We start from the raw sequence: 26,394 nt of genomic DNA, 5'->3' as shown, positions 1-26,394 counted from the left end.
TGTCCTTTTGTGGTGATATATTATACACTGCTGTCCATTTGTGATGAAATATTGTACACAGCTGTCCTTTTATGGTAATATATTTTGTACACGGCTCTCCTTTTGTGGTGATATATTGTAAATGGCTGTCCTTTTGTTGTGATATGTTTTACACAGCTGTCCTTTTGTGGTGATATATTGTACACTGCTCTCCTTTTGTGGTGATATATTGTACATGGTTGTCCTTTTGTGCTGTCCAATATATGTGTCCATTTATTACTTCCTAATAAAGGCAGGAATATGGTGAATTAAAAATTGGTCTTGTAAAAGAATTATCTAACAAAAAATTACAGAAACAACAATTAAAACAGCAGAAATCAATTCATTTTGTATACTTTTCAGGCTTTATTATGTCTTAGAATCTACGAAAATAGTTGTTAAACGTATTGTTATAAAAACGCATTTACTTTCAAGAAGTTGCAGTAATGATTCCGATCTACAGAAGTTACACAAAACAGAAATTTATAAACGATCTTGTAATCTCAAAAAACAAATGTACAAACAATAGAAATAGCAGTCTGATGGTGATCTTTGACATTCGATGTTATAACATGAATATGCACTTTTAAACCATACTGACTTTCAAGTTTCAATTTATCATGAAAATTTAAAAAATAATCTTACACATAGTTGATAACTTTCATTTTTAACTTGCATATCATTTCAAATTCACCTATTGCTTAGTTTCAGATTTTTTTTTGAACTTGTTATTAAAAGTACAAATATCATTTATTTTATATACACATGACTTACCATATAAAGAAACGCCCACTTTAACTAATGTGCATCACTTCTAAGATGCATCTGGAATAATAGTGTTTCATTTTTAACTCGTATTTGTTCTTTAATCCTTCGATTGTACAAATAAATCTTTCTTCAAAGGACCAGTGATGAAAAAGATAAAAGGCATATCATCAGCTGTGAATGATTTAAAACAAAACAAAAAACGAAACTGTTAGACAGATAACAAATCTATAAAAAAAAAAGATAAGTTAACAATATAATAGCCTGTCAATCGATCATGGAAACCAATGCACATATTTTTATGATCAATATATAGAAAATCGCTCTGCTAAATAATTTGAAATTTATTCCGAAATTTCATAATCATAAATAATAAATCATTAACATTTCAATATCGGAATTAACATAAATAAAAATGTTTAGCATCATACAATGTGAAAATGGTATTCAGGATTGATTTTCATGGCGGTAAATTGCACTTATTTTTTAATTAGCCAATATTCTACGAGAGATCTTTGATTCAGTCATTTACAAGACATAATCCAATCTAAAGACGGACTTTTATGAATTTGAAATATTATAGCAGCAATTATGTGTGTAACGATTGTGATGGGATTTATGATTTTATCAATAGTTTAGTCGGTATGGTATCTTTGGTAGTAATGTTATATGCAATCTTATTAAACCAGAATTTTGTCAAGTAAAAGAAACTAGATTTTTTGTTGAGTATAAAATACCAGATTTTTGTCAAGTAAGACAGACGTTTAACGGTGATTCTTATTAAGAAAAAGAACAGTATGAAGTTGATATTCCAAGATGTTGGATTTCTATGGCTTATTGTATGTGAAAGTCTGCAATGGTGTACAATCTTTGGTAAGTATATTTTATATACGTTTAATAATTATATTCTAAATTTTCTTTTAAAAGGAAAAGTATTCAGTAGAATTTACGTAAAATTGGTATACAAAATGTATTTAGAGTATATTTTTTCTTTTTAAATGTCTTGAAGTTATTCGAATACTTTTTATTTGATGTCATTCATAAAAAGTGAAGAAAGGACGATATAATATATATTATACATGATTTTTTTTTTACAAAAACATGGATTACATCACTAGGAATATTATGTTTATTGAGAGGGGGTGTCCAGTTGAAACTTATATATATATATTTACTACAATGGTATTATCGTATCTTTAAATCTAAGTGTTTGTGTATGAATGATACACGAAGAAATTTAGATTTATGTCAGCACATTTAATCTATATTTTTCTTTGTGATATTTGTTTATACGTATTGATTATAAATGGATTAAGGTTATGTACTTAAACTTGTTGATATTAAATACGATTAAAACAGAATTGAGCATTATAAAAAAACATTTAAAGATGTGTTTAACGTATATACAACCAAGGTATACACATTTGTTCAAACAACTACAGTGTATTCCAATAAAAACATATTTTTAAGAAACAGGCCATCGTGATCAATACACAGATTGGTCTGCGTAATTAAAAAATAAGAAACCAAATTTAATTTTCTTAAAAAATGTTTTGTTAAAAAAAAATCTATTATAAAAATAATTCCTCTTGAATTCAATATCATATTCGCTACATTTCGTTAATGTTTTTTTAAATAGTCAGTCTTCACACGTATTAAAACTTACTTTTTGCACGTATTGTCCTTTAATTTCAATTATTTAAGCTCTTGATTTTGTTTAAGCTCTTGATTTTGTTTAAGCTCTTGATTGTGTCACTTGATAAGGATTCATATCTAGAAATTGACTATGAGGGTCGGCTGAAAACAAAACTTTACGTTAAAAGAGATGATTTTAGTTTCCCAATAGTGAAGCATTATGAAGCTGAAATCATCACTTCGTAAATTGTACGAACGCCATCACGAGAAGGTTGACCGTTATGAAATATCTGTTATATGCTAGATGATATCGGATGTGTTCATTGTGTCGTAACTGCAGCCCCGTTCCCTTTTCACGAATGTGACCTACCAAATTAGTCATTTAAGACTGTTTACCTTTTAATTGTGACATTTTTACCTATTATGTCTGTTTGTTTTGTTCACGCATCGTTATCAATATTATTAAATTAGATGCAATCGTCGTACAAGTGAGAAGTTTAGCTATAAAACCAGGTTCAATCCACCATTTTCTACATTTGAGAGTGCCTGTACCAAGTGAGAAATATGATAGTTGTTGTCCATTCGATTTTGATGTGTTTTGTCATTTGATTTTGCCATGTGATTAGTGACTTTCCGATTGTTTGTTGAATTTTCCTCGGATTTCAGTATTTTTGTGATTTTACTTTTTAGAAAGACATCACATATGCACATTTGCAGAGATATGTAGATTCTTACAGTGACTTGACTGTTAGTGTTGCTCTCCTCCAATTGCAACTTATTAAAACATTCTGACCAAATTGCAATAGTTTTTATAAAATCAAATTGTTCATTGGTCACAAATTTGAACTAACTGCTGTAGAAAACCACAGCCAAGTCATGAAAGTGCAAGGTGCTAAAATAAAACATACTTATCATCCTTTAAGACTTTAAGTCCACTTTAATGATGTTGTGACAAAATCAGTCCATCAGTTTGTATAGGTATATTATAGTAATTTCCATGCTGAAGGAACTGTTATTATTTTGAATTGCTATAAAAATGTCCAAACTAAGCTTTCATATAGTTTTTCTTTCGAAAAGTATTCTATATTCATAAGAATCACACATTATGTGAATTAAAACATTTCATATTTAGTAAAATATATGTGTAAAATTGCAATATGTTTGTACGAAGTTTCCATGGGGAGATAATCATTTTTTTCTTTCAAAAAGTCTTTATTCAAAAGAATAATATTTTAGTTATCTCCCCATGGAAACTTATCATTAGCATATTGTTATTTCACACATATTTTACTGAATTTATGATGTTTTTTTTAAAATGATATTTGATTCTTATAAATATAGAATACTTTTAGAAAGAAAAACTATATAAAAGCTAAGTTTGGACATTTTTATAGCAATTCAAAATAATAACAGTTCCTTCAGCATGGGAATGACTGGTTTTCTACATATTTTGAAAGTGACATTGATGCATAGGAAATATTTATTCGTGTTAAATGTACTTCTTTCTGAAATGTGCCGAATGACCGTGGCTGATTTAGGCCGTGTTCACATTGACCTAAACTCGGTGTTGTGTAAGTGTAACTCACACGTAAACTAAACATAATTACATTCCCATTGATAAAATTCAATGTTTACATGTAGTGTAAAACATGTTTTATCTACATGCAGTCGATCCTCGATGTAGGCCTTGTGTAGATTAAGTGTACACAAAACTAGGCATTTAAAACATTAGTTTCACCATAGATATAGGAAGATGTGGTGTGAGTGCCAATGAGACAACTCTCCATACAAATAACAATTTAAAAAGTAAACCTTTATAGGTTAAAGTACGGCCTTCAACACGGAGCCTTGGCTCACACCGAACAACAAGCTATAAAGGGCCCCAAAATTACTAGTCTAAAACCATTCAAACGGGAAAACCAACGGTCTAATCTATATAAACAAAACGAGAAACGAGAAACACGTATATATTACATAAACAAACGACAACTACTGTATATTTACTGTATATGCATATTTAAGGAAGAAACAATTTTTGAATTAAATTGATATTTATAACAATTATTAATAAAGTTCGTTACAGAAATATTTGTCTAAACTTGATATATTTTTATTTTTTTTTAAACTTAACGTAGCTTTATTAAGCCCTTATCAAGACTCAAAGCAGCATCATTGCCGAACACATAATTCATTTGAAAAATAAGGTATTTCCGAATCGACTTAACTTGCACAGAAATGTTTGCCACTGGTCTTTACTAAAAAAAAACGATTCACTCATAAATGCATTACTTAAAAAGTGTGAGGTAAATGTATTGTTTGTCTAGTATATGTATCTCGGATCCGTTAAATTACCCTTAAAACTAGAAAAAAAACATTACCCCCTCCCTTTGCCAAATACTCCTTGGAGAAGAAATACCATTTGAAACAAACAGAAAAGATAGGAATAAAGTGATCCCTAATATATCATTCCTTCTTCTCCTTCAATCTCTGTACCGATGTAATGCATTGGCTTTATGAGAATAAAAATATTTATTCTTCGCCTGTAAGCACGCTGCTGCAGCCTACGTTTTCTAATGCTTAATCGCGACATCTTTATTATTGTTAAACTACTGCAAATCGTCAAAATGGCTTTCACAAAGAAGCAACCACTTAACTTAAAAAGGGGGGATGGGTATTTTGTTAATTTATCTGAGCCAGAATTTTTTCCGAGCAAACGTTTTATTCCGGTTTTTTTTTCAACATTTAACACTATAATGTATGGGGAAACGTTTGATTTAGAATATTTTTGTATCATCTGTAGGACCTTTTTTTTTTATCCAATTGGGGTTCGAAATATTTCCATCGAGACCCACACCCCCGTTTGAAGTCAAATGGTCGTTCCCTTACTGCTAGAAAAGTTGTCCGAAAACTTTGCATTCGGTTCTACGTAATGAACATTTAAATGACATAAAGTTTACAAGTGTGAACAAATCTTATGTACAGGTAATTAAACAAGGTGTATAGATGTGAACAAATTTAATGTGAAACCAATGTCCAGTACATTAAACTAATTGTAAACAAGTTTAGTGTACATGGCGTTTGGTGTGAACACGGCCTTAGTAGTGTATGTTCTTCCTTTATTTATATTGGTATTGATGAATCTTTTTATTATTTAATTTAGCTTTCTTCTTATTTTTTAAAATTTCTAAGCAACCTCGTTTTCTGACCTTGCAGTTCAGGTTTTAAATACGTCGTAGCATTTCCAAACCAATTTTGTCGTTCTGCTGACCATCAAATAAAATTTGAAAGGATGTTGATATCATGTTTATGAAGTGCAGTGCCTGTCATTTACAATAATTGACATCCAAGGGGTTAATTTACTTGTCCTTTTTTGCTTGTCAGTTGTTTTATGTTTTTTTTCTTTGGTTTAACGACATTATCACCGTGGAAAACGAGATTATTTTTTTTTTACAATTTTGTATAACATTTTTCATATTTATAAAGAATTTTATGTATATGTTCTTCTTTTTAATTTTTGTCTAGCAATACAGTATTTCTCCGCTAGAACATAAGAGTGAAAAGGTTTGATCTAAATATGGATAAAGAACACAATTAACGAACACTCATACGTTCCATTTAAATCATCTTACACATGATTGCGGTAACGTTTGGTTTGCATCTCAAGATTTAAAAACTTCAAAGTATCGATAATTTAGCAGAATTTCACATTATTTTGTTTCGAAATAAGTAACATCCCAAAAATACTGAACTCTGAGAAAAATTCAAAACAGAAAGTCCATAAACAAATGGTAAACTCAAATGCTCAAACACATTAAACGAATGGATAACAACTGTCATACTCCTAACTAGGTACAGGCATTATCTTATGTTCAAAATTGACATTTGTCATCGATGTTTAACTGTGTCTTTAAGTTAATGTTGTCTGCTTTTTCGATAAAAAAATTAAGAATATGATTTTGTCTTCATTATACCTTAAAACTACTAAAGACGCAATTGTCAAGACAACATGATTACTCTCAAATAAATTAAATATTTCAACTAAATGTAGCTTTATGTTGGGTAAATAATTTGTTAAGCTTTGTGCTTTGAAGCATATATGGTTTGAACGTAGGTATAAACATAACTAAAAAATCTACATTTTGTTATAATGACTTAAAAATAAAACTCCACCCTGACACTAACTGTCTGCCGTTCTTCTCTGCTTCGATTTTAATAATAGTACAAATACTCAACAATAAACTAGTACTAAACAACTTCTTGTTTATCAAATGAGTTTTACTGTTACTGTTTCAGATAGATAGTTTATTTAAAATACGAAAGATATGTTTCACTTTTAATTTGAAGCCTTAACACGCGAAATCAATCCAATTCCGTTTAATACCCCCATTAATATTTAATGTTTTTTCTTAACAATATGTAACGAGAAGAATCGACAAACACCATTGTTATATGATGATACATCATCTTTGTTTTTGGGTTGATATTGTTGCTTCAAGGTCAAAAGAATGATTCCGATTAAAACCTTACAAATTCAAATTATATTGAAAAGAAGTAAAACGATTTTTACTCTACCAAGAACTTTTTTTCATTACTGTATAATTTCAACTTTGTTTTCAATTTTTTTATAGAGATTTTCGATTTGCTATTTATATATTTTCATATCTTTTCGTAGATGAATTTTGACATAAAATAGATGGCAAAAACATGAAGAAATACCGTATAAAAAGGTCTTATTCATTGCTTTTAAATATATTTATTAGCATTATATAATGATATATAGATGTAAATTTAAAAAAAAAATAGTCACAGAAATACAACTCATCTCTGTATAAATTTAATTTCTTTTTGTATAGAATGAAATATTCGTCTTGCGAACATACTGGCTAAAAAAAGGCAACAGTAGTATATGGTTGTTCAAAAGTGATAAATCGATTGAGAGAAATAAATCCGTTAACAATCTAAAACCGAAGGGAACACGTCAACTATAAAAGGAAATCACAGAAATAAAACAGAAGTGCAAAAAAAAAAAAAAAAACAACAACAATGCAACATTCATAAAAACGAACTATCGGATTATATAGAGTAGATTTTGTCACTTGAGTTGAAAACACTGCTTACAATCATGGTCCTGCTGTAAATAAATTGACACATCCTTGTGTTGAAACCCAGTAGATGTTATCAAAAAATGTGGAATGTATAGGTACTTTAGATAAAATACAAAAAGAAAGTCTTCCCCTGTTAGAAGAACAAAAAATATTGTTTTTGAAATTGTGCAATGTTGTGCGTACCATTTGTTAACAAATCTGGTTGTTCATATCCATGCATAAAGGTAAAAACTCCAAGTACTTATTTGGACAGTGACGTGGACAGGTAAACGTTGAGTAATGTAAACAGTAATTTAAAGATAACTGATTGCACATGATATGGACACCAATAAAATAAAGATAAATCTTTACCAAACGAATATTTCTATAGTTAAAGCTCGACTTTTCTGTATGGAACATAATTTGAAAGAGGAGTCTATCTAAGCATGTGGTGAAGTCTTCAATAATTAGTATTACGGACCTACTTACATTGATTTGTACAAAAACAAATGCCAACAATGAAAACGTGTTAGTTTTAAAAGTGTGACTTTTTAAATTCATTTCATTCGTTCATTATCAATTTTTCGTCTCTTGAAACGTTTCAGATTTTTGAATAGCACCGTGTTGTGTTTAAAAAGGGACGTTACACCACTTATCGTGTATTGAAATAAGCCCCAAGACTCCAAAGCTGATTTATTTTAAAATATATAGATGAAATAACAGTCTATAATACTACTAAACATTTTGACAATAGTCGTTGTGTACCCGATCTATCAGTATATATTCGAAGAACACAGAAACAGAAACTATTGCATTTGGTGCTTGAAGCCAAAATTTATTTGACCAGCTACTTTAATTAAATAGAAGGGCCATTAAACCATATATAGCATAACAATAGTGTAAAGGAAAGCCAGTACAGTTTAAGATATTTGACATATATCTTTTTATAAAAACATTTTTTGATTTTTGATAAAGATTATTTTTACTTAAAAGTCTGGATGGCTGGAAGATGTCTTGTATTATCCTAAGTAGGTGTGTTATTAGGCGGATTTGAATTGAAGTGTTCTTATACGTGTATTTAATAAATCCGGTGCAAATTTTGTCTTAATTTCATCGACTTGTACTCATTGAGGGAAGTAATGTTACGATAGATTGACTACGATGTGGAGGATATCACTAGGAAATAACTGTAAGAAACCCTTTCCTGGAATTCGATTAAAACGTTGACAGGTGAATTGTTTGTAAAATTAACTAAGTGTGCGCAAGTTTAAAGCTTTGTACACGCATCTAACACTAAAAAATTTATATCAAAAGATTATGATTTTACCTAATTCCTTTCAATATACAATTTATCTAACTTATGAGGTCTTACGAAATTCAATTTTTAACGTTTTTAACCAACTTGACATTATTGTTATTATTTGTTTACCATTTCAGCCATATATGCTAGAAAATATTAAGTTTGATCACGTTGCTCGCCCATTTATATCAATACCCCGGAGATATAAACACAATTACGGTAAAAAATAATGAGGGATTTATTTTATCTCACTCTGATTGTTTTGGTGTTAATGACTTATTTGAGAAAATTGTAATAAAGCCATTAGGTGATCGAATAGAATATTGACTAGGTAAAACGTCTACAGCAAATCTGAGGACTTACCTTGTTTTATTGAACACATCAGCTTCATAAATTCCATAAATACAACGGGGCATTGTCGGATCATCTGCATATTTTTTTTAAATAAAGAGTTTTTCATTAGATTGACAAACCTTCTGTCCGCAGTGAAAGAGGGTATTCAGAAATACCACTATTCCCCGTGTAAAATTACAAAAAATAATAAAAAAATAATTCATAATGTTTTTCAATATAAAAATGGTAGCATACGCTATAAAAGATTTATAATAGGATATATAATACGACATACATTTTGTACGGCATATTTTGTTAAAAGTGAACAAAAAAGCAAAAATTTGCTACACAGAGGAACAATTGATCAATATGCTGAAGTTTCTTATTTGTTGAATTTAGAGGTAGACATTTTAAGCAAATCATCGGAATTCCTATGAGAACGAATTGTGCCTCTCCTTATCAACCTTTTCTTATTTTCATATTAGTCGGAGTTTTTTTAAAAAACAGGAGTATCAGAGAGCGAGATAATTTTATTTCACATTTAGATATATTGATAATGTTCTTTCCAATAACAATCCAAATTTCATAAGATTGGTTTCCATTAATATATCCAAAGAAGTCGGCACGAAAGAAACAACAGATACGGGTTCATTTGTAGACTTCATAACTGACATAAAAGGTCTTCTCAATGATATATGACAAACGAGACGATTTTGATTTTGAAATTATTAATTTCCGTAACCTTTGTAGCACCTCAGTAGCATTCACTACTTCACTATATGGGATATACATTTAACAACTCATTTAGTATTCCAAAGCGTATAGACGCTACTCAGACTTTATAAAACGTCAAATAGTCTGCACAGTTGACCAACCAGGTTAGGTCAAATAATGTTTCGTGGTTTTGTTAAAAAAAGGTTCATCTGATGATACTGTTGCCTTTATTAGATTGTAACAATATATTGACGCTGTCTGTATTCGAGGATTCTAACATTGGCGTTGCCTGAATTTACCACCACTGGATAGGAATATCTACTGGAGGACGTTTTGTCCCCGGGGAATCTATTAGTTCGGTAGCATAACAGCATTAATACAAGTAGAATCTATTCATGACTTTTGAACAGCGGTATATTACTGTTTCCTTTATTAGATTATGACATATTTTTTACCGCTTTACCCCTTTATTGACATTGTTACCTATTATGCCTGTTTGTTTTGTTCACACAATTTTGTCCATACAATGACATTTAATGGGATTGTCATACAAGTCCTAGTTTTAGGTAGGTATAAACCAGGTTTAATCTATCATTTTCTACACACGGAAATGCCTTTACTTAGTTAGGAATTTGACAGTTGTTTTCGATTCGTTTGAAGTGCTTGAGCTTGATTTTTTCATTTGATGAGAGACTTTTTCTTGGAATTAGGTATTATTGTTATTTTACTTTCTATTCATTTATTGCTAAAATGCTCTTTAACTTCGTAATTTATTTTCCCTTTTGATATTTTTTTCAAGCGTCAGTGGTCAGTCTTTTGCAGACAAAACGCGCGTCTGGCGTAGACAATTTGAATCCTGCTATCTTTGATCATTTAATCAATGAAAACTGCAAGAATGTTTGTTTTATATAAAAGTGTTTGATAAATGTGAACTGCTTGACCGGAACAATTATCCTCCATTTGTTAAGCTTTATCACGAAAATATCTAAATTAGAATAACATAAAGTTTAATTATTTGATATATGATTGATATGCTATCGTCTTTGGTAATCTTCTTAACCTGGCAAATTGTACCACTTTTTGCTGATCGAAATTGTTTCAGGATAAACTGCCCTTGGAAATTCATATATAAACTACCGAATAAAATGTAAACGTTGTCATACTAACGGCACTAATGCAGATTCGTTTTTGGACACAATTTGTGACCAAAATTGCCTTTTAAGCTCATTCCCCGTCTCTTAGAACCTTTAAGAGTTTTTACGGTCTATATAATATATATTAAAGTACAATTTCTCTATTGAGTTAAAAAAAAAAAAGACACCGATGAAACAAAAATCCAGATTTATGCAAATTTGAAAATTATTAATCAATTTGGACACTTCCTTATTTAAGTGCGCATCGTTGCATTTAAAGCAAACTTCTTTGCTGTGTACATTTTTGCCGTCTTTCTTTATGTTTTTCTCGAGAAAAAAAGGGAATCTAGTTTTGATAAAATTGACGATCGTTTTCACAGTTTCTATATTTGTCACAGATTTGTGACATTTATTATATTTGGTTTTGTTTTCTTTTTTATGTTTGTTGTGGCTGAGACAAAATTGGAGATTTTGTTATAGGAACAATAACTTCAGAAATTTTATATTTGATTTGGACATTCTCTATTAAATAAGTACAATTATTGGACAGTTCTTGACGTCAATGATCTAGGTAATTATTTTTTCGGGGACACTGTTGTCATTTAAAGATCCAAATTGATGATATCGAAAGGTATGAAATAATGAGGATTAATGAAAAAAGACCACAAATATCCATGATGATGACTGTATACGTTAACCCAGTTTGCATTTATTTCAAACCTCCTAGAATCCGTACTATCTTGGCTTTTTACTACTTGATTTAAGAGCAACTTATGCATGTTATGAGTGAACACAATGACAGCCTACATTTCACCTAGCTGTTCTAATATTTGCATATCTGTTATTGTTTGGTTTGTCCTACATTTCTGTATGAAAAAGGAGATGTAAATATACATGATATATGTCAATGAATACCAAAATAACTGAAAACATACAAATCAATACTAATTTTTGAATGACAGACAGATATCCATACAATATTATCAGATTATTACATGGCATTTTTCATATCGCATGTATTATCAGCCCTAGGTTCAATATCAGCCCAAGAGCCGCATGGCTCGAGGGCAGATATTGACCGAGGGCTGATAATACATGCGATATGAAAAATGACATGTTATGATCTTTTTATCATATGCTTCAACAATGGAGAAAAATAACAGATTCATATATTGATCCTTTTACGTGGTTCCAAAATAGAAGTTCAAAGATTGAAAAGTTCACGGACGTCGGACCCAAATTTAGTACATTCGATATTTTGCAAATCTTTCTACCATATGCCTCAACAGAGGAGGAAACATTTTTAATGTGGACGACTCGACAAACCCAAAAAACAACAATATACATAATGAACACTGTTTGGAAAAGTCAACCTTTTCAAGGTAACTTTCTAAATTATGTTTGAAACTTATAAAGAATGCATTTATTTAATAGTTTGTTTGTTTTTTTTATCTTTATTTATGTTTTTTTTGTTTTGTTATTATTTTACACAATATACTTTTCAGTATCTAAATAATTGTTTTGTACACTATTTCGTAATAATTTTCACTGAAAACGTAGCATTGAGGTGTATTTTCCGGAATTTGCCGAGTATCACCGGAATGCCATGTGATAACGTTACGGAAAGGCATGTGATAACAATCGAAGCATGTGATAAACTTTTCATATCAGCCCGCTAAGCACCAATTCGAAAAATATGGAATTTACGTTTTAATTTAATGCTATTATCATACAGTAAAAATCATATGTTATTTAGTCTAAGTATATGATAAGTTAAAATATTTATAGTTTTGAGTTTATGATATTAAAGAATATATTTAAATGGAAAATATGAAAAAAATAATACTGGAAAATTACTTATATAAAGACGGTTCCATGATGTCTGTAATTCTCTATTGAGATATGAAATGGTGCTAGTAAAACTGCATTGAACTCAGTTTATTCGGTTAGATGACAACTCAACATTGTTTAAATACAGTAATAAGCAATGATTTTATGTTTGTAGATTAGAAAAAAAAACGTCTTTAAGCCTAACTTCTATTTGAAAAGAAAAACAACGGGAAAATGACATTTACATGCAGAGAATTACCAGGTGCATGACTTTATTCTGCACTCAAACTATTATTTATAACCTTCAATTGATTTACCATTGCCAATTGTTCTTTAATTTGCTAAGATTGTTCATTAATGAGGCGAAATAGTGATATATGTGACTTATCTTTTGATTTGTATTTACGATAGTTAATGCAGTGTGGACGTCTTATTAAGAATCTGCAGGCAAAGTCTATATATCACGTCATCTATGCGCGAGTTAAGACATATTTTCATTTGAACTTTTCAAGTGAGAGAAATGTTCACTTCAACATAAATGCCTTTGCTTTGTTATCATTTCGTAATTTTTTAAACTGATCTGTCGAGTAGTTTTAAATTCATAATCTTCTTTAACAGTACAGATATTGATTCTCAATTATAAAATGTTGACTTTTAACTCGGATCTAATACCTTCTTATAAAACATTAGAGTCACTTCATAGATTACATTAGCGCAGTATTAGTTGTGCGTTAATAAAATCAGCTTTGAAAATCCTTCCGGCAGCTGTCAAGATGTAAAAACAAAACATCTTCCGTTCCTTTGATATTCTCTGAGAATCTAATCTGCAATATTGATTCGTACAGGTTGATTCAATTACCAATGTTTGATCAAGGTCCATGTTTATATTGCTTGGAGAATTCGGGTGTTGCTGGTTGATTTGCTGTGTTGTAATTATCGGTAATTTTGACAATTCATATTATTGTTTTCATGTATTACGATAATAAATATAGAATCATATAACTTCTTTTTCCTTGAATTTGGTGATAATATTTCTTTTAATTGTGAAATAATTTATGTTTCCTGGTTAATATTCTTTTGAAGTTTTAGCCATAATGTGTTTTATTTAGACACAAACTGTTAATTCTGTTGTCAGCATTGTAGCAGTTTGTTAGATAAGGTTAATCATTATGTAATGACGTTGATGCTGCTGAAAATTCTCAACTTTGGAACGTAGGCTGCAGTTTTTTCACCATTTTTTTTCTTCATTAAATTTCACTTTACAATAAAGAAGTTTTGTCCGTGTTGTAGAGTTTGAACACCATACATTGTTGTATGCGTTTATTTTCTTATATTTAGAATAGGTCTTCGGGTGTCAAATGCTTTATAAGTACAGTGCGTCTGAAACGCTTTTCAAGATACATTCATCACGAATAGTCAATCAAACACATTTCAAAATCAGAGATGTGTAAGTTCAAATAAAGATAATAATTAGAGGTATATATCTAAGTGTTCACTTTCTGCTGAAATATGCACTGTATATATTCCCCTTCAAGACAGAAGTAAATGGCTTCGGTATGTTTCTTTAAAGCAGAAGTACATGGCTTAGATATTTTTTTTAAGGGCATACGATATGCTATGACTTATCGGGAAAAGATTCAGTTTTCTACTGAATTTTATCATTCAAACTTATCTAAATTGAAATCGAGTTCATGGACCCCTCTTTTTTAAAATGTCATTTGGTTTGATTACGTAAAAAGATTATGTCTGCCAATTTTTATGAAAACGTAAGTAGTACAATTTTTTTAATTTGATAAATATACAGGAAAAAATGACATTTTATTTTTACATTCGTGAACATTTGATAAATATGATTTATTTGAAAAACAAAATGCACAAATTTAAAGGAAATTTATATAGATAGACTTTACAAATAATTTAACAAAAACAGTTTGTGTTTATCAAAACTGTATCGTATGCCCATAAGCAGACGTATATGGCTTAGATATTTCTATCGTTAACTTTTGCTTTTGTCTACTATTAGTTTTTCTTACGGCTTATAGGAGTTAAACATTCAAATGCACGACTATTGTAAATTTAGGCATTCTCTCTTTATCTCATTGACAAATTAGCTGTGCATCAATGATATCTTAATATAGAAATATATAAAACAAAACTCCTGTATTGCATTTACGACTTTTAAAAAGTAATGACTAAAAACCGAGATGAAATATAAGACCATCTGACTATTTTGAGATTGCCTTGTTTCAGGATACAGCGTTTTGATAACACATTATTTACAGTCTGTATCAAAAGGTGTAACCTTATCTGATTTGAACCAATAATGCGGTATTTTGATTCATTTCAACTTTAAACCGACAAAAAAGATTTTTTTACATGACGTGCTATATCATCGATGATTCAATTTTCTCTAATCCATCTGTGACTATATATAGCTATTAAATGTAAAAATCATTCAAAACACTTAAATTCTTCTACATCAGGGAATAGCTATTCTTATCCGCATTTGGTACTGTTTCAGGACTTTTTTTAGCTTTGAATTTAGTATAATGTCTTTATTGATTTGGCTTGCATACTTTTATGATTAAAGCGTCATTGGTAAGGCTTGTGACGTTATTATAAGATTTGTATCTGTAATTGGTTTAAACACTTCGAGGTATATACCCAGGTAAGTAGACGATCAGTCCCCATTAGTCTTCATTTTGCTTATTTTCTTTTGTTACCTATTCTGACATCCGACTCTGACTTTTTAAACTGAGTTTTACAATGCGTATTTGTGTGCGTTTGTTGTTTCTACATTGTCTAGAGGTGTGGCTATGAATGCTTGTTTACATCTCAAAAAGTGAACCTGAAATTAAGGATACAACTACACGACGAAGATCTGTGTGTATCTGGATTTGTTAGGGTTTCGAAATTGACAAAGAGAACGACTTTAAAATAAAACTACGACACAAAGAGATCATTTAAATGTTCCCATTGTAAATTAAACTTCCCATTCGAAAAGAGTAATAAGAAAAATCGACTAACATCGACACTACACAAATTTTACAGTCATCATCACAAATTATTGGTCTTATTTCTTAGATACTAGTTATATCTGTATTTTATTTTGCCAAGGGTGACCTATTCCGACTGAGTGTCGATTAACATAGTGGGTTGTGCATATATAGCAAGAGACGTTTGTCTTGTCGGCGAACATCTTTGACTTCGTGTTAATATATCCATTCTGGTTTGTTTGTTTGTTGCCTAGATTTGTCTCTTCTAAACAGATTTTCGAGATTGAACATCAGTATACTACTGCCGCTTTAACCTAACTTTGAAACTCTACAACTGTTATGTCTTTGATTTTTTAAACTGGTAGTCTGGACGTATATAAGTTTTCAATAAACCCTAATTGATTTTATGAAAACATAAGGTCGTATCTAACACTTTTTTAATAAACATATCCATTATCTATAGACATTTCTGTCAGCCAATTTGTATGGTTGGGTCTAGCAGTTTTCCACATGCTTCAAGAGTAAAATGCATTTACGTTATTAAAAAAATGCAGATATTAAAACATTAGATGTGATGCTTGACTGATCAACAATAAATATTATGAACCATATATCATTTAATAAATGTAATCAAAAGCATGGAACTTTGTTTATCCTTTAGAATATACATACTGCATAGATAACTGATTACAGAACACGTTCTTGTTTTTACTCCACACCCGTGTTGATATTACAAGATTCTTTGAGCTCGATAAATTGTAAGTGATAGATCAAGGCCATTTAGTGATGTATCTGACTTTGAGTTTAAAGCGGATTTGCATTTTTAGTCATCATTTGTGTTACATTTACCCAATGCATGCTGACTATGCTTTCATCTTATCCATACTGATCAAGTTCTAATTGAACACGTTGTAAAAAAAATAAATAATGTAATCTAAAATTCAATATATTACCAGTTGTAATATCTGAATAATTTCATTTCAAATATTCTTTCATCAGAAAAAGCTAAAGATATAGTGTGTGATGGTTTGCTTTGAATTATTCTTTTTCTGAATTAAAAGACAAGTCGTCTTTGACTACATATAAGGATGACATATTAATACAAACTGTTTATATAAATTCGTCGTCGAATTTATCCAAGGGCTTGTACAGGAAGGAGAAAAGAAATTAGCCCAGTCTTTTAATTTCACCTTTCGGTATATTGATGATGTACTGTATCTTAATGATAATATATTCAGTGATCACTTACATTTAATATATCCAAGTAAACTTGAAATTAAAGATACTACCGACACAGATAAATTTGCTTCATATTTAGACCTTTTTCTCTAAATGACTACTGATGGTAGGTTGAATATCAAAATTTATGACAAACGCGATGATTTTAATTTTCCTATAGTCAACTTTCCATTTCTGTGTAGCAAAATCCCAGCGGCACCAGCATATAGAGTATATGTGTATCAACTGATACGTTCCTCTAGAGCTAGCTCAAAGTACGTTGATTTTGTTAAACGAGGAATACTGCTTTCTTAAAAGTTACTAAGACAGGGCTATGAATCAATCAAATTAAGGGCATCACTCAAGAAATTTTACGGTTGTCATCATAAGCTGAATGGTCATTATGAAAAAAGTGTGTTATAAATCATATCTGATATTCTTTCTCAGTCATAATAACCTTCCATCATTACCGAACTGAACAAAGAAATAACACGACGGGTGTCGTATACGGTGCATGAAACGCTTACTCTTCCGGGGCACCTGATTTCACTCCCGGTTTTTAATGGAGTTCGTGTTGCTTCTTATTTATTATTTATAACTGTTGATGTAAATGTCTTTTGTTTTTTTGAGTCTTTCTTTACTCCTTGGTTTTGATTGTTATTGTCTAAAGGTATTTTCAATTGAAAAATTCAACTAAATCTTACACGACTTTGTATATATTGTAAATAGTTATTGTTGTTAGCTCTGTACTGATGTAATGCATTGGCTTTATGAGAATAAAGATATATACAAAAACAACGTACAAGCGTGTCAATAAACTTAAACCGGTGGTTCAATAGTTACGTCTTGCAAAAAACATATATTATGGTCAATGGCAAATATGAACTTAATGAAATAAACACTATTATTTATTCTCCTCCATTTTTTTTATTTAGTATTTATTAACACAATAACCGGTTGTGTACGTACAACCATTTTTACTACTACGTATGAGTTGCATAACGACATCGAATATCCATAAGGGTCTCGCACATACAATGACCATGGTTTTCGCCTTTTTTTTTTAATGAGATTGAAAACAAAGATATAAAAATATGTCGATAAATAAAATAATAAAATTCAGATAGAATCTTAACTTTTTTAAGTTATAATTAATAATTAGGTCTTATTTGAGGTAGAAAATAACAAGATATGGAATAGAAATTACGGACACATTTTTCTAATGACAATCACAATGTATTTAGAACTCTATAATACGTTATAATAGCTCAGCTAGAATATCAGATATATTGCAAGTTATCGATGGCATTTGTGTTGCTGGAAGGTTTCGTGTACTTTTTTTTCTATGCTTAAGAAATAATATAAATATATATTATGTGCTTCAAATATTGTAAAAAATTTTGTTCTATTTTATAGTTCGTTTCTATGTATGTTTCCTTGTTATTTGTTGCACGTCTGTGTTCTGTTATTTCGTTGTTTTCCTTTTATAGTTGATGTATTTATTTACTATAAAAAATCATAACGTTGGTTTAGTATGCAACCCCATTTTAATTGTTGTGGTATAAATGCAGATTTAAAAAACAATGAAACGAATATGCATTAGAAAATCAAGGATATTTTAAGTGTCTTTTACTCGTTACACAGTAAAAAGCAAACTTAATTATCAAAACAAAATTTAAGATTCGAAATTGTTTTGATAGCTGGGTATTTATGTGAAATACGATTACAAAACTACTACTAATATATTCAACAAAATTATGGCAAATTCAGTTCTCTGATTGTCTGCTTAATGGATTTTGTTTAGGCTTTGATATTATGAATTTTAATGTGCCGATTAATAGTACCACTTTCTTTAGAGTATTGAAATAAATCCTAGACTATTTGTGAGTTTTCAATTCTCTGTTTGTCTAACTGTTGGAGGTGTTTTTTTCCTATTTATTAAAACAATCTATAATGTTGTATAATGGTTATCAATCATACATGCTTTAATTTCTAATAATATTGATTTTATATAGTTACAGTTCTATTGTTAGTTTGTGTATGGTCACAAGCCAAATATTTGTTACTTAATTAGAGAGATCAGAATGATAGATCGTATTATTTCATCAATCGAAACTCACTAAAAGGGTAAATGAAGTTAAACTCAACTAATGATTGTATTGCTTGCATGTAAATAAATACGAATTAACACGTAACGTTTATTTTCAAACTCTGTACATAACAAGACTCAAAAGGTTTACAAAATTATATTCAAACAAGTCTTAGAGTATATATTGTATACATTGAACAAAACCAAATATCATTTATATGTAAAAAAAAAAAAAAAAAAAAAAAAAAACTTTATGTTTATAATCTTAACAACAAACAATAGATATTCATATTATGTATTTCGTTTTTACACATTCACATTAATTGAATCATTGAGTTGAAGTGAAATTTGAGCACTACCCGTACGTAGTGTGTAGTGTAAAAGATGTGTTGATTACTTATTGTTCCACTATTGACACATGAGAGACAAATATCATTGATACAATAATTCAACGACACAACAATAAAAAAATATCTGAAAAGTATGATAGTATTCAATAAAAGAAAGAAGTCTTTTCAATAAACCTACCTTTTAATCCTTCACGAGTTTTAAGAATTTGCAAATAAATCAAATGGAGCTATAAAAGCCCCTTAATATTAAAATAAAACACGAGACAACCACTTTTTTAAGTTTTGAATTGGTTTTTGGGGTTAAGTTTTGTTTTAGAGTATCAAGCTTTCCTGTTTTTAATTCAAACTTGATATCAACAACTTTTTGTTAATTAATAGAGCAGGTTAAACCCATCATTTTTTTTCTTTTTACGTTACATTTTAGTGTTGTGTTTCCTTTGTGTTGTAGTTCTCCTTTTATGTTTGATGTGTTTCCCTCAGTTTTAGTTTGTAACCCGGATTTGTTTTTTTCTGAATCTATTGATGAATTTCAAACAGCGGTGTACTACAATTGCCTTTATTTATTCTGCAGGCTTTAGTTCGATGTGAAACAGGATTTAAATTTAAGATACATCTCTAATGTTAGTTTGTGTATGGTCACAAGCTAAATGTTAGTTACTTAATAAGAGAGATCAGAATAATGTATCGTATTTTTTTATCAATCGAAACTCTCTAACAGGGTAAATGAAGTTATACCCAACTTATGATTGCTTTTAGATGTACACAAATACGAAACAACACGTAATAGTTCTGTCGTTTATTTAGACACTGTGTACATAAGAAGACTCAAAAGGTTAACAACATATATTCAAACTAAACTTAAAAAATTTATATGAACAAAACCAAAGAGTATTTGTCTTAGAAGGAGCTTTATATTTATCATAGAAAGAGCTCTATATTTATCATTGTTGAACAACAAATAGTTGATTATCAAATCGTGTTTCCTGACGTACAACATATTCACTAACATAACAGAGCAGCACAGTATCAAATAATAGAAAAAGGCATATTCAATATAGCCAACTCTAAATCCTCCACGAGTTTTAAAGATCGGCCAATGTATTAAACAAAGAAATTTGCTTTTGGCTTGATATTTGAATTGGTTTTGGGGTTAAGGTCTCTTTGCGGATACCAACCTTTCCCGTTTGAATTTACATTTGACATAAACAACGTTTTGTTAATTAATAAAGGCTTACGTCTGCAGGCTTTAGTCTGATGTGTTAAGAAACAGGATTTAAATTTGAATAAGCCAGGCCGTATGATTTACATTTGTGATAATGTTCAATCGAACGCAAGAGACAATTATTTTTGTCAGTCACAATACAATATATATTGACAATGTATCAAATGGGATCCAAAATATTAACAGGTTGAACTGAAACAAATAAAGTCATTGAGTGCTTAAAACACAAATTATTGGCTTCTTTAATTCTCCCCTGTAGCCAGGACGGCATTGGTTATTAATTACGTTAGACGTTGTGAACATACGAGCAACATGAATAGGCCGAAACTGAAGATGATATGAATCCTCACGTGTAATGAACAATTAGGAACAGTATGAAGCCATGCATTATATCGTTTGATACTACACCGATTTTAACATCTCCTTTTACGCCTTATTGCTTCCTTCCCATATTACAAAATCAATCAAATAACAATTGCTCCGTAAAGATATGGGCAAAGTTGATGTCAATTGGTGATAGGTATTCAATAATGTGTCCGTTTTAATGCCAGAGCTGTCACGTGTTCTGACACATATCATATCATGACTTGCAGGCATTTGGCTGCGTATTTTTTGAATATATAATGGGGTATTATACTATTGTAAAACGTCTTTGAAGGAAAGGCGTCATATTTTTATTTGTATTGTAATTTGTACTGAATATAAGCTATTCAGGAGCTTTGAAAAGTGCCAGTTGTATCCCAAGAGTAGATTGACATTTACAAATAGTTACAGAGAGAGATATTAGAATAAATTGAAGTATCATTTTCATATAAGTAAGAAGAGATGAAATAAAGTATCATTACGTTGTGTGAAGTATGGCGGTTAAGTCTATGCAGCTATTGTTGTCTTTGATGCAGTCTGGGTTACATGTAAATTTCTAAATAGATAGACATGTTTTTCAATGTTAAGTATTGTAATATTCTTTTATCTGGATTGGGGCGAATAGATTGGCACTGAAAGTCGGTTGTATACTTCACTCTTTTCCAAACGAGTTTACTTCTTTATTCCAATGAGAAATTATAAATTTCTTTTATATATTTTCATCATAGAACCACCTGCATTTTGGCGAATATCTCAACAAGTTGATTAGAAAAGTAGAACATAACTGATATATCATTTTGTATGAAAATTTGTCATTTTAGATGATTACTGATTTGAAAACAAAAGTAGTTAATCAGGGGGTCTTTACCAAAAAGATTGTTCAGACGTTATTATTATTTAGTTTATTTTTATGGAGTTATTTATTTGTCAAAGCTACAATGTCGTCATCGTTTGGCTTCTCCACGCTATAAACCTAACGTTCAACTTAAAACTTAAAAATGTAATTGGATTTTTTGTTGTAGCTAAAGTGTAAGTTTTTCATTATATCAAATCTCTTATAATTAGAAATTATAAGGTAAAAGTGAAAGTTTCAAGAATATTGTTGTATAAATGACATAATTTTAAATACATTTCATAGAGCTTCCTCACGGGAATCGGTCTTAAATAGATTTATTTTTTTACTGATCAAAAATAAATTTCATATAACCTGATGATGTTGTCTTATTTCCGAGTTCAATGAAATTGATAATGAATATTATAGAGCAATACTAAACATCAATTGTTCATTGGCCAGACAAAGCAAATATCATTGTGCTTTTACAATAGACATCATCAGTAATACCTAGGGAAATTCCAATAAAACCTCATCAAATATACCAGGTTTATAATTTTGTACACCAGACACACGTTTCATTAACAAAAGATTTACCAGTGAGGCTAGAATTAATATATATATATATATATGTAGTCCAAATAAAGTATAAAGTTGAAGATCCTTTTTTGGATAAAAATAAAATCCAAAAGACTTTACCAAAAAGGTCATTAAATCAACATGATTATGTTTTTTTTAATACTATATATATCTTTTTCAAAATGTAAAATGAACAAAGATTAATACATTAAAGTATAATGTTTATTTGAAGTATCGTTTAATAAGTTTGATTACGGACTTTTCATTTTAAATTTTCTCCGGAGTTCGGTATTTTTGAAACCATACTTTTTTAGTTAACAGATAGAATGTAAATGTCTTTTTTTGGTTATAGATCGATTGATATATAGCAAGTTTTTATATTTATTCATTTATGTTTCACCAATATCAGTCCTTAAAGAATTGACAATTTTGTCGCATGTAGTGCAGGATCCGTTAACTCAAAACACCTGAGATCATCCGCTTTTTTGCGGGATTTGTGTTGCTCCGTCATATTTTTTTTTATATGAGTGTACACTTTTATTTGTTTTTATCATTTTTCGTTTTTGCCATCAAATTATCAGTTTATTTTCGACTAATGACTTTAAATATCTCTGCATAGAGGTTTTGCTGTCATTGTTAAATAATATCGTAAAAGTTTGCTATCAGTACGAAATGAATCTGTTCTCGTTTTCTGTCAGGACTACGTATTGTAAAACATTAATTTGAAGATTTTGGTTTTGATAGGACTGAATGATTGTAAAAGAAAGGTACTCTTTTGTTTGAAATACCTACAACTTAATGACATCTATTGTGTTGCTTGATATACTTTCTTTGTCGAATTATTGTTAAAGATACTTGTATTCTATTTTTACAAGTGCGTTTTGTTAACATTAGTATTTTTTTATGCAACTAGGTAATTTAAAGACAACAGTAGTATACCGCTGTTCAATAGTCATAAATCGATCAATAATTATCTATTATTGCCTATTATTGAACGTTCTTGCACATGCAGTAAGCCATGAACTTATGGTATATAGTTGTGCAAATATAACCGATGTTTATCATACACAGACTCGACTACGTGATTGTACATTTAGTACAGAAATACCTTTTATAATATTCATTCAACAATTTATTATTCCAGATTTCTTTTAGAAAACAATTACAAACCTGTTTAACGATTCAAAAGCTACATATCGCCTAATTCAACTTCAATTAAAAAATGGAAGCCGTAGATAACGCCCTACAGAAATCTCATTATAAAATTGTCAAACGACAACAGCTGATATAATATAACAAGTTATACAGATTCAGCAGTGCCAAATACCAAAGTTTATCTTTAATCTCGATTGTTTCATCAAATCAACTGCCTTTGTAGTCTCGTGATAGCTTCTTCTGCTCGAGTGTACATTTACCATTGGCGGCCATGATTATACCACGTCTCGTGTAAACCATAAGTTGCGATAAGTATACACGACTAAAAACTAAAACCTAAAACTATGATATGTATTCCATTGGAATGTTTGTTAGTATACACATGATAATCTTTAATATGTTTTTGTAGACTGTAGAGGTACATTTACATGACTTTAGCTATAATCTTTGCCAGTATACATTTAACATTTGCTGCATTATGTGAATTTCAATACATCAATAACTGAATGAACCCATTATCAAGTATTTCAATTCTCAATTTCAGGTAAAAGTGTTTACGTAAACAAAATCTACAAACAGTTCTTAACTGCTATTGTAGTCCATGTTTGACTCAATAATTGGAACAATGGTTTTACAGATGTCTTCATAATAACACTTATATAAAGTTCCTTTTAATGCACCAACATTTTTCAATACAAATTCACCCAAAATTGATACAAAACAAGGAAAATACGAATGTTACAATATATAATATTTCTGTCATTCTTGGTTGTTAGAAATGTAAAGTTTGTTGTATTTCCTGAACAACTTGTATCATTTGTCAGTATATATATATACACCAAATATTTCCACTATATTAATATATTTTACGTATTGGTCACACTGCTTTCTGTAGAGGTTATATGAATTAAACGAATAAAAGGACATATAAGGCTGGAAATCATGTTCATGTTTTCAACAAAGCAGATGGGTCTAACAATATGTTTACTTTGCATCGATGAAGTAATAAAAAGTTGTTCTCCATCTCAAAGTCAGTCACACCGATGACTCAAACGCCGAGGAAGGAAATACTCCAATATCACAAAACATGTTAGACAGTCCTAGCACCGGTTTGTAAGGAATACTTTGCTAGACAAGTCGGTTATTCTTTATCAGATGTAAGACGTTATATGTCTGTTTTGTTGTACTATATTATAAAAACAAATTTAAATGTAGCTGACATCATTGATCATTTAATCTTTGCCGATTGTTTTGGTTTATTTTAGTACAATATTTTGTGGATCAGTATATTTACTCTATTGAACTGTTTCTTTTGGAACTGATGTTTTCTGTCCATTTCCAACTGATACATATTTATAATAATAAATTCAACAGTATATGGTTTTATTTTGCTAATGGTCAAGTTGAATTTAATGCTAGTGTAATTAGCTAGTTTGTTTTGCATGACTGTGTTCAATAGAACAAAATTAATATTGCAATATTTTCATTTTATTCGGAAACAAAGCTCTTGCCCTTTAAATGCAAGAAGACAATAAAGCATTGCTTTAATTTACTCATAAGGTGTTAGATTCCAAATGATTATAGTAAACATGTTTTCATTATTTTTTCAATTAAACATCATGTTAAAGACGCTAGTACACTACAAACAAACAAAAGAACTTGTTTTGGTAAAATAAATTGGCATTTCATATATTGTTATTGGTGAAAAAATCAATGAAACAGAAACAAAATATGAATGATAGCCGTGTTAATTCTTTAATTTATCACTTATATGTCAAGGGAAAGAGTGGTATTAGTTCGACAGAAACATGTTATGATTGATCATCATATATAGTCGGTATCAATTCTCTGCGTGTCCTTCATCTTATGCATAGCATTCGACTGTACGTACGTTACTCGAAAGTATAATGAAAGGATATATCTAAATACCTATAAAATTATGACTATGATGTTTATGTATAGATTATAACATGCCCTTTTCCATATTGGCCCTGGCATCATCCTGAGACTCCCATATCGCCCTCGAGGCTTTAGTCGAGGGCCGCTATGGGTCGAGGGATGATACCAGGGCCAATGTTATGATCTATTTATCACATATTTAAGTTTTGCAGAAAAGAGAAAAAAAGTTCATTTAAACCAATTTGAAGAAACATAACAGGTAAATCTTAAAACATTTTATCACAAATGCAATTAAAAAGTCGTAAAGGACGCAATGACGTCATGTCATTTGGAATTAGGGCACAATAATCAATATACTATGTTTTTGCCCAAGGCAATTTTGAGGTTATTTTATATGCAAAACCCAATGTATTCGTAACAAATATGTGATAAGAGTTTTTATTAACCGATGGTATTCATATTTATAAAACTAGATATATGCATTTGTATGTATGGTCATTTCCAAAAACTGAAATCTGCAAATCTAAAACTGGTTTCCTTTGCAGCAGCAGATCAAAAGAAATATGCCGAATTTTTTTATTGTTTGAACACAAATTGACGAATAGATACAAACATTAATAAAAGATACTTTTTTTGGACACTAGAACTTCAAAGAATTGTACTTTAGTAAATCAATCTTACTATGTCACAATGAACAGGAGAAGCTAGATAAGGACATTGTTCTATCGAAATGTCTTAAGTGCATATCAACAAACAATTATATATTTACAAATATTGGGATAAAGGACTAAGGTCAAATCAATCATACAAATAAATTTTAATTATCAGACATTTTTTACATCAATTTAATGATTAGTCATTAAATCAACACAGTCTTTG

General features: G+C 29.9%; 1 protein-coding gene across 1 annotated transcript in view; it reads left to right on the top strand.

Moving 5' to 3' along the window:
* The first annotated feature begins 1,044 nt into the window (after nucleotides 1–1,044).
* Nucleotides 1,045–26,394, top strand: part of LOC139519124 (acetylcholine receptor subunit alpha-type acr-16-like) — a 50,839-nt gene continuing 25,489 nt past the window's right edge. The window contains exon 1 of the mRNA XM_071310940.1: nucleotides 1,045–1,656. Coding sequence (XP_071167041.1) covers nucleotides 1,581–1,656 — 76 coding nt within the window. The 5' untranslated portion in view covers nucleotides 1,045–1,580. The remainder of the gene's footprint in view (nucleotides 1,657–26,394) is intronic.

Source organism: Mytilus edulis, chromosome 4 (assembly GCF_963676685.1).
Source record: "Mytilus edulis chromosome 4, xbMytEdul2.2, whole genome shotgun sequence".
Lineage (NCBI taxonomy): Eukaryota > Metazoa > Mollusca > Bivalvia > Mytilida > Mytilidae > Mytilus > Mytilus edulis.
This window is presented reverse-complemented; position numbering and strand designations above follow the sequence as displayed.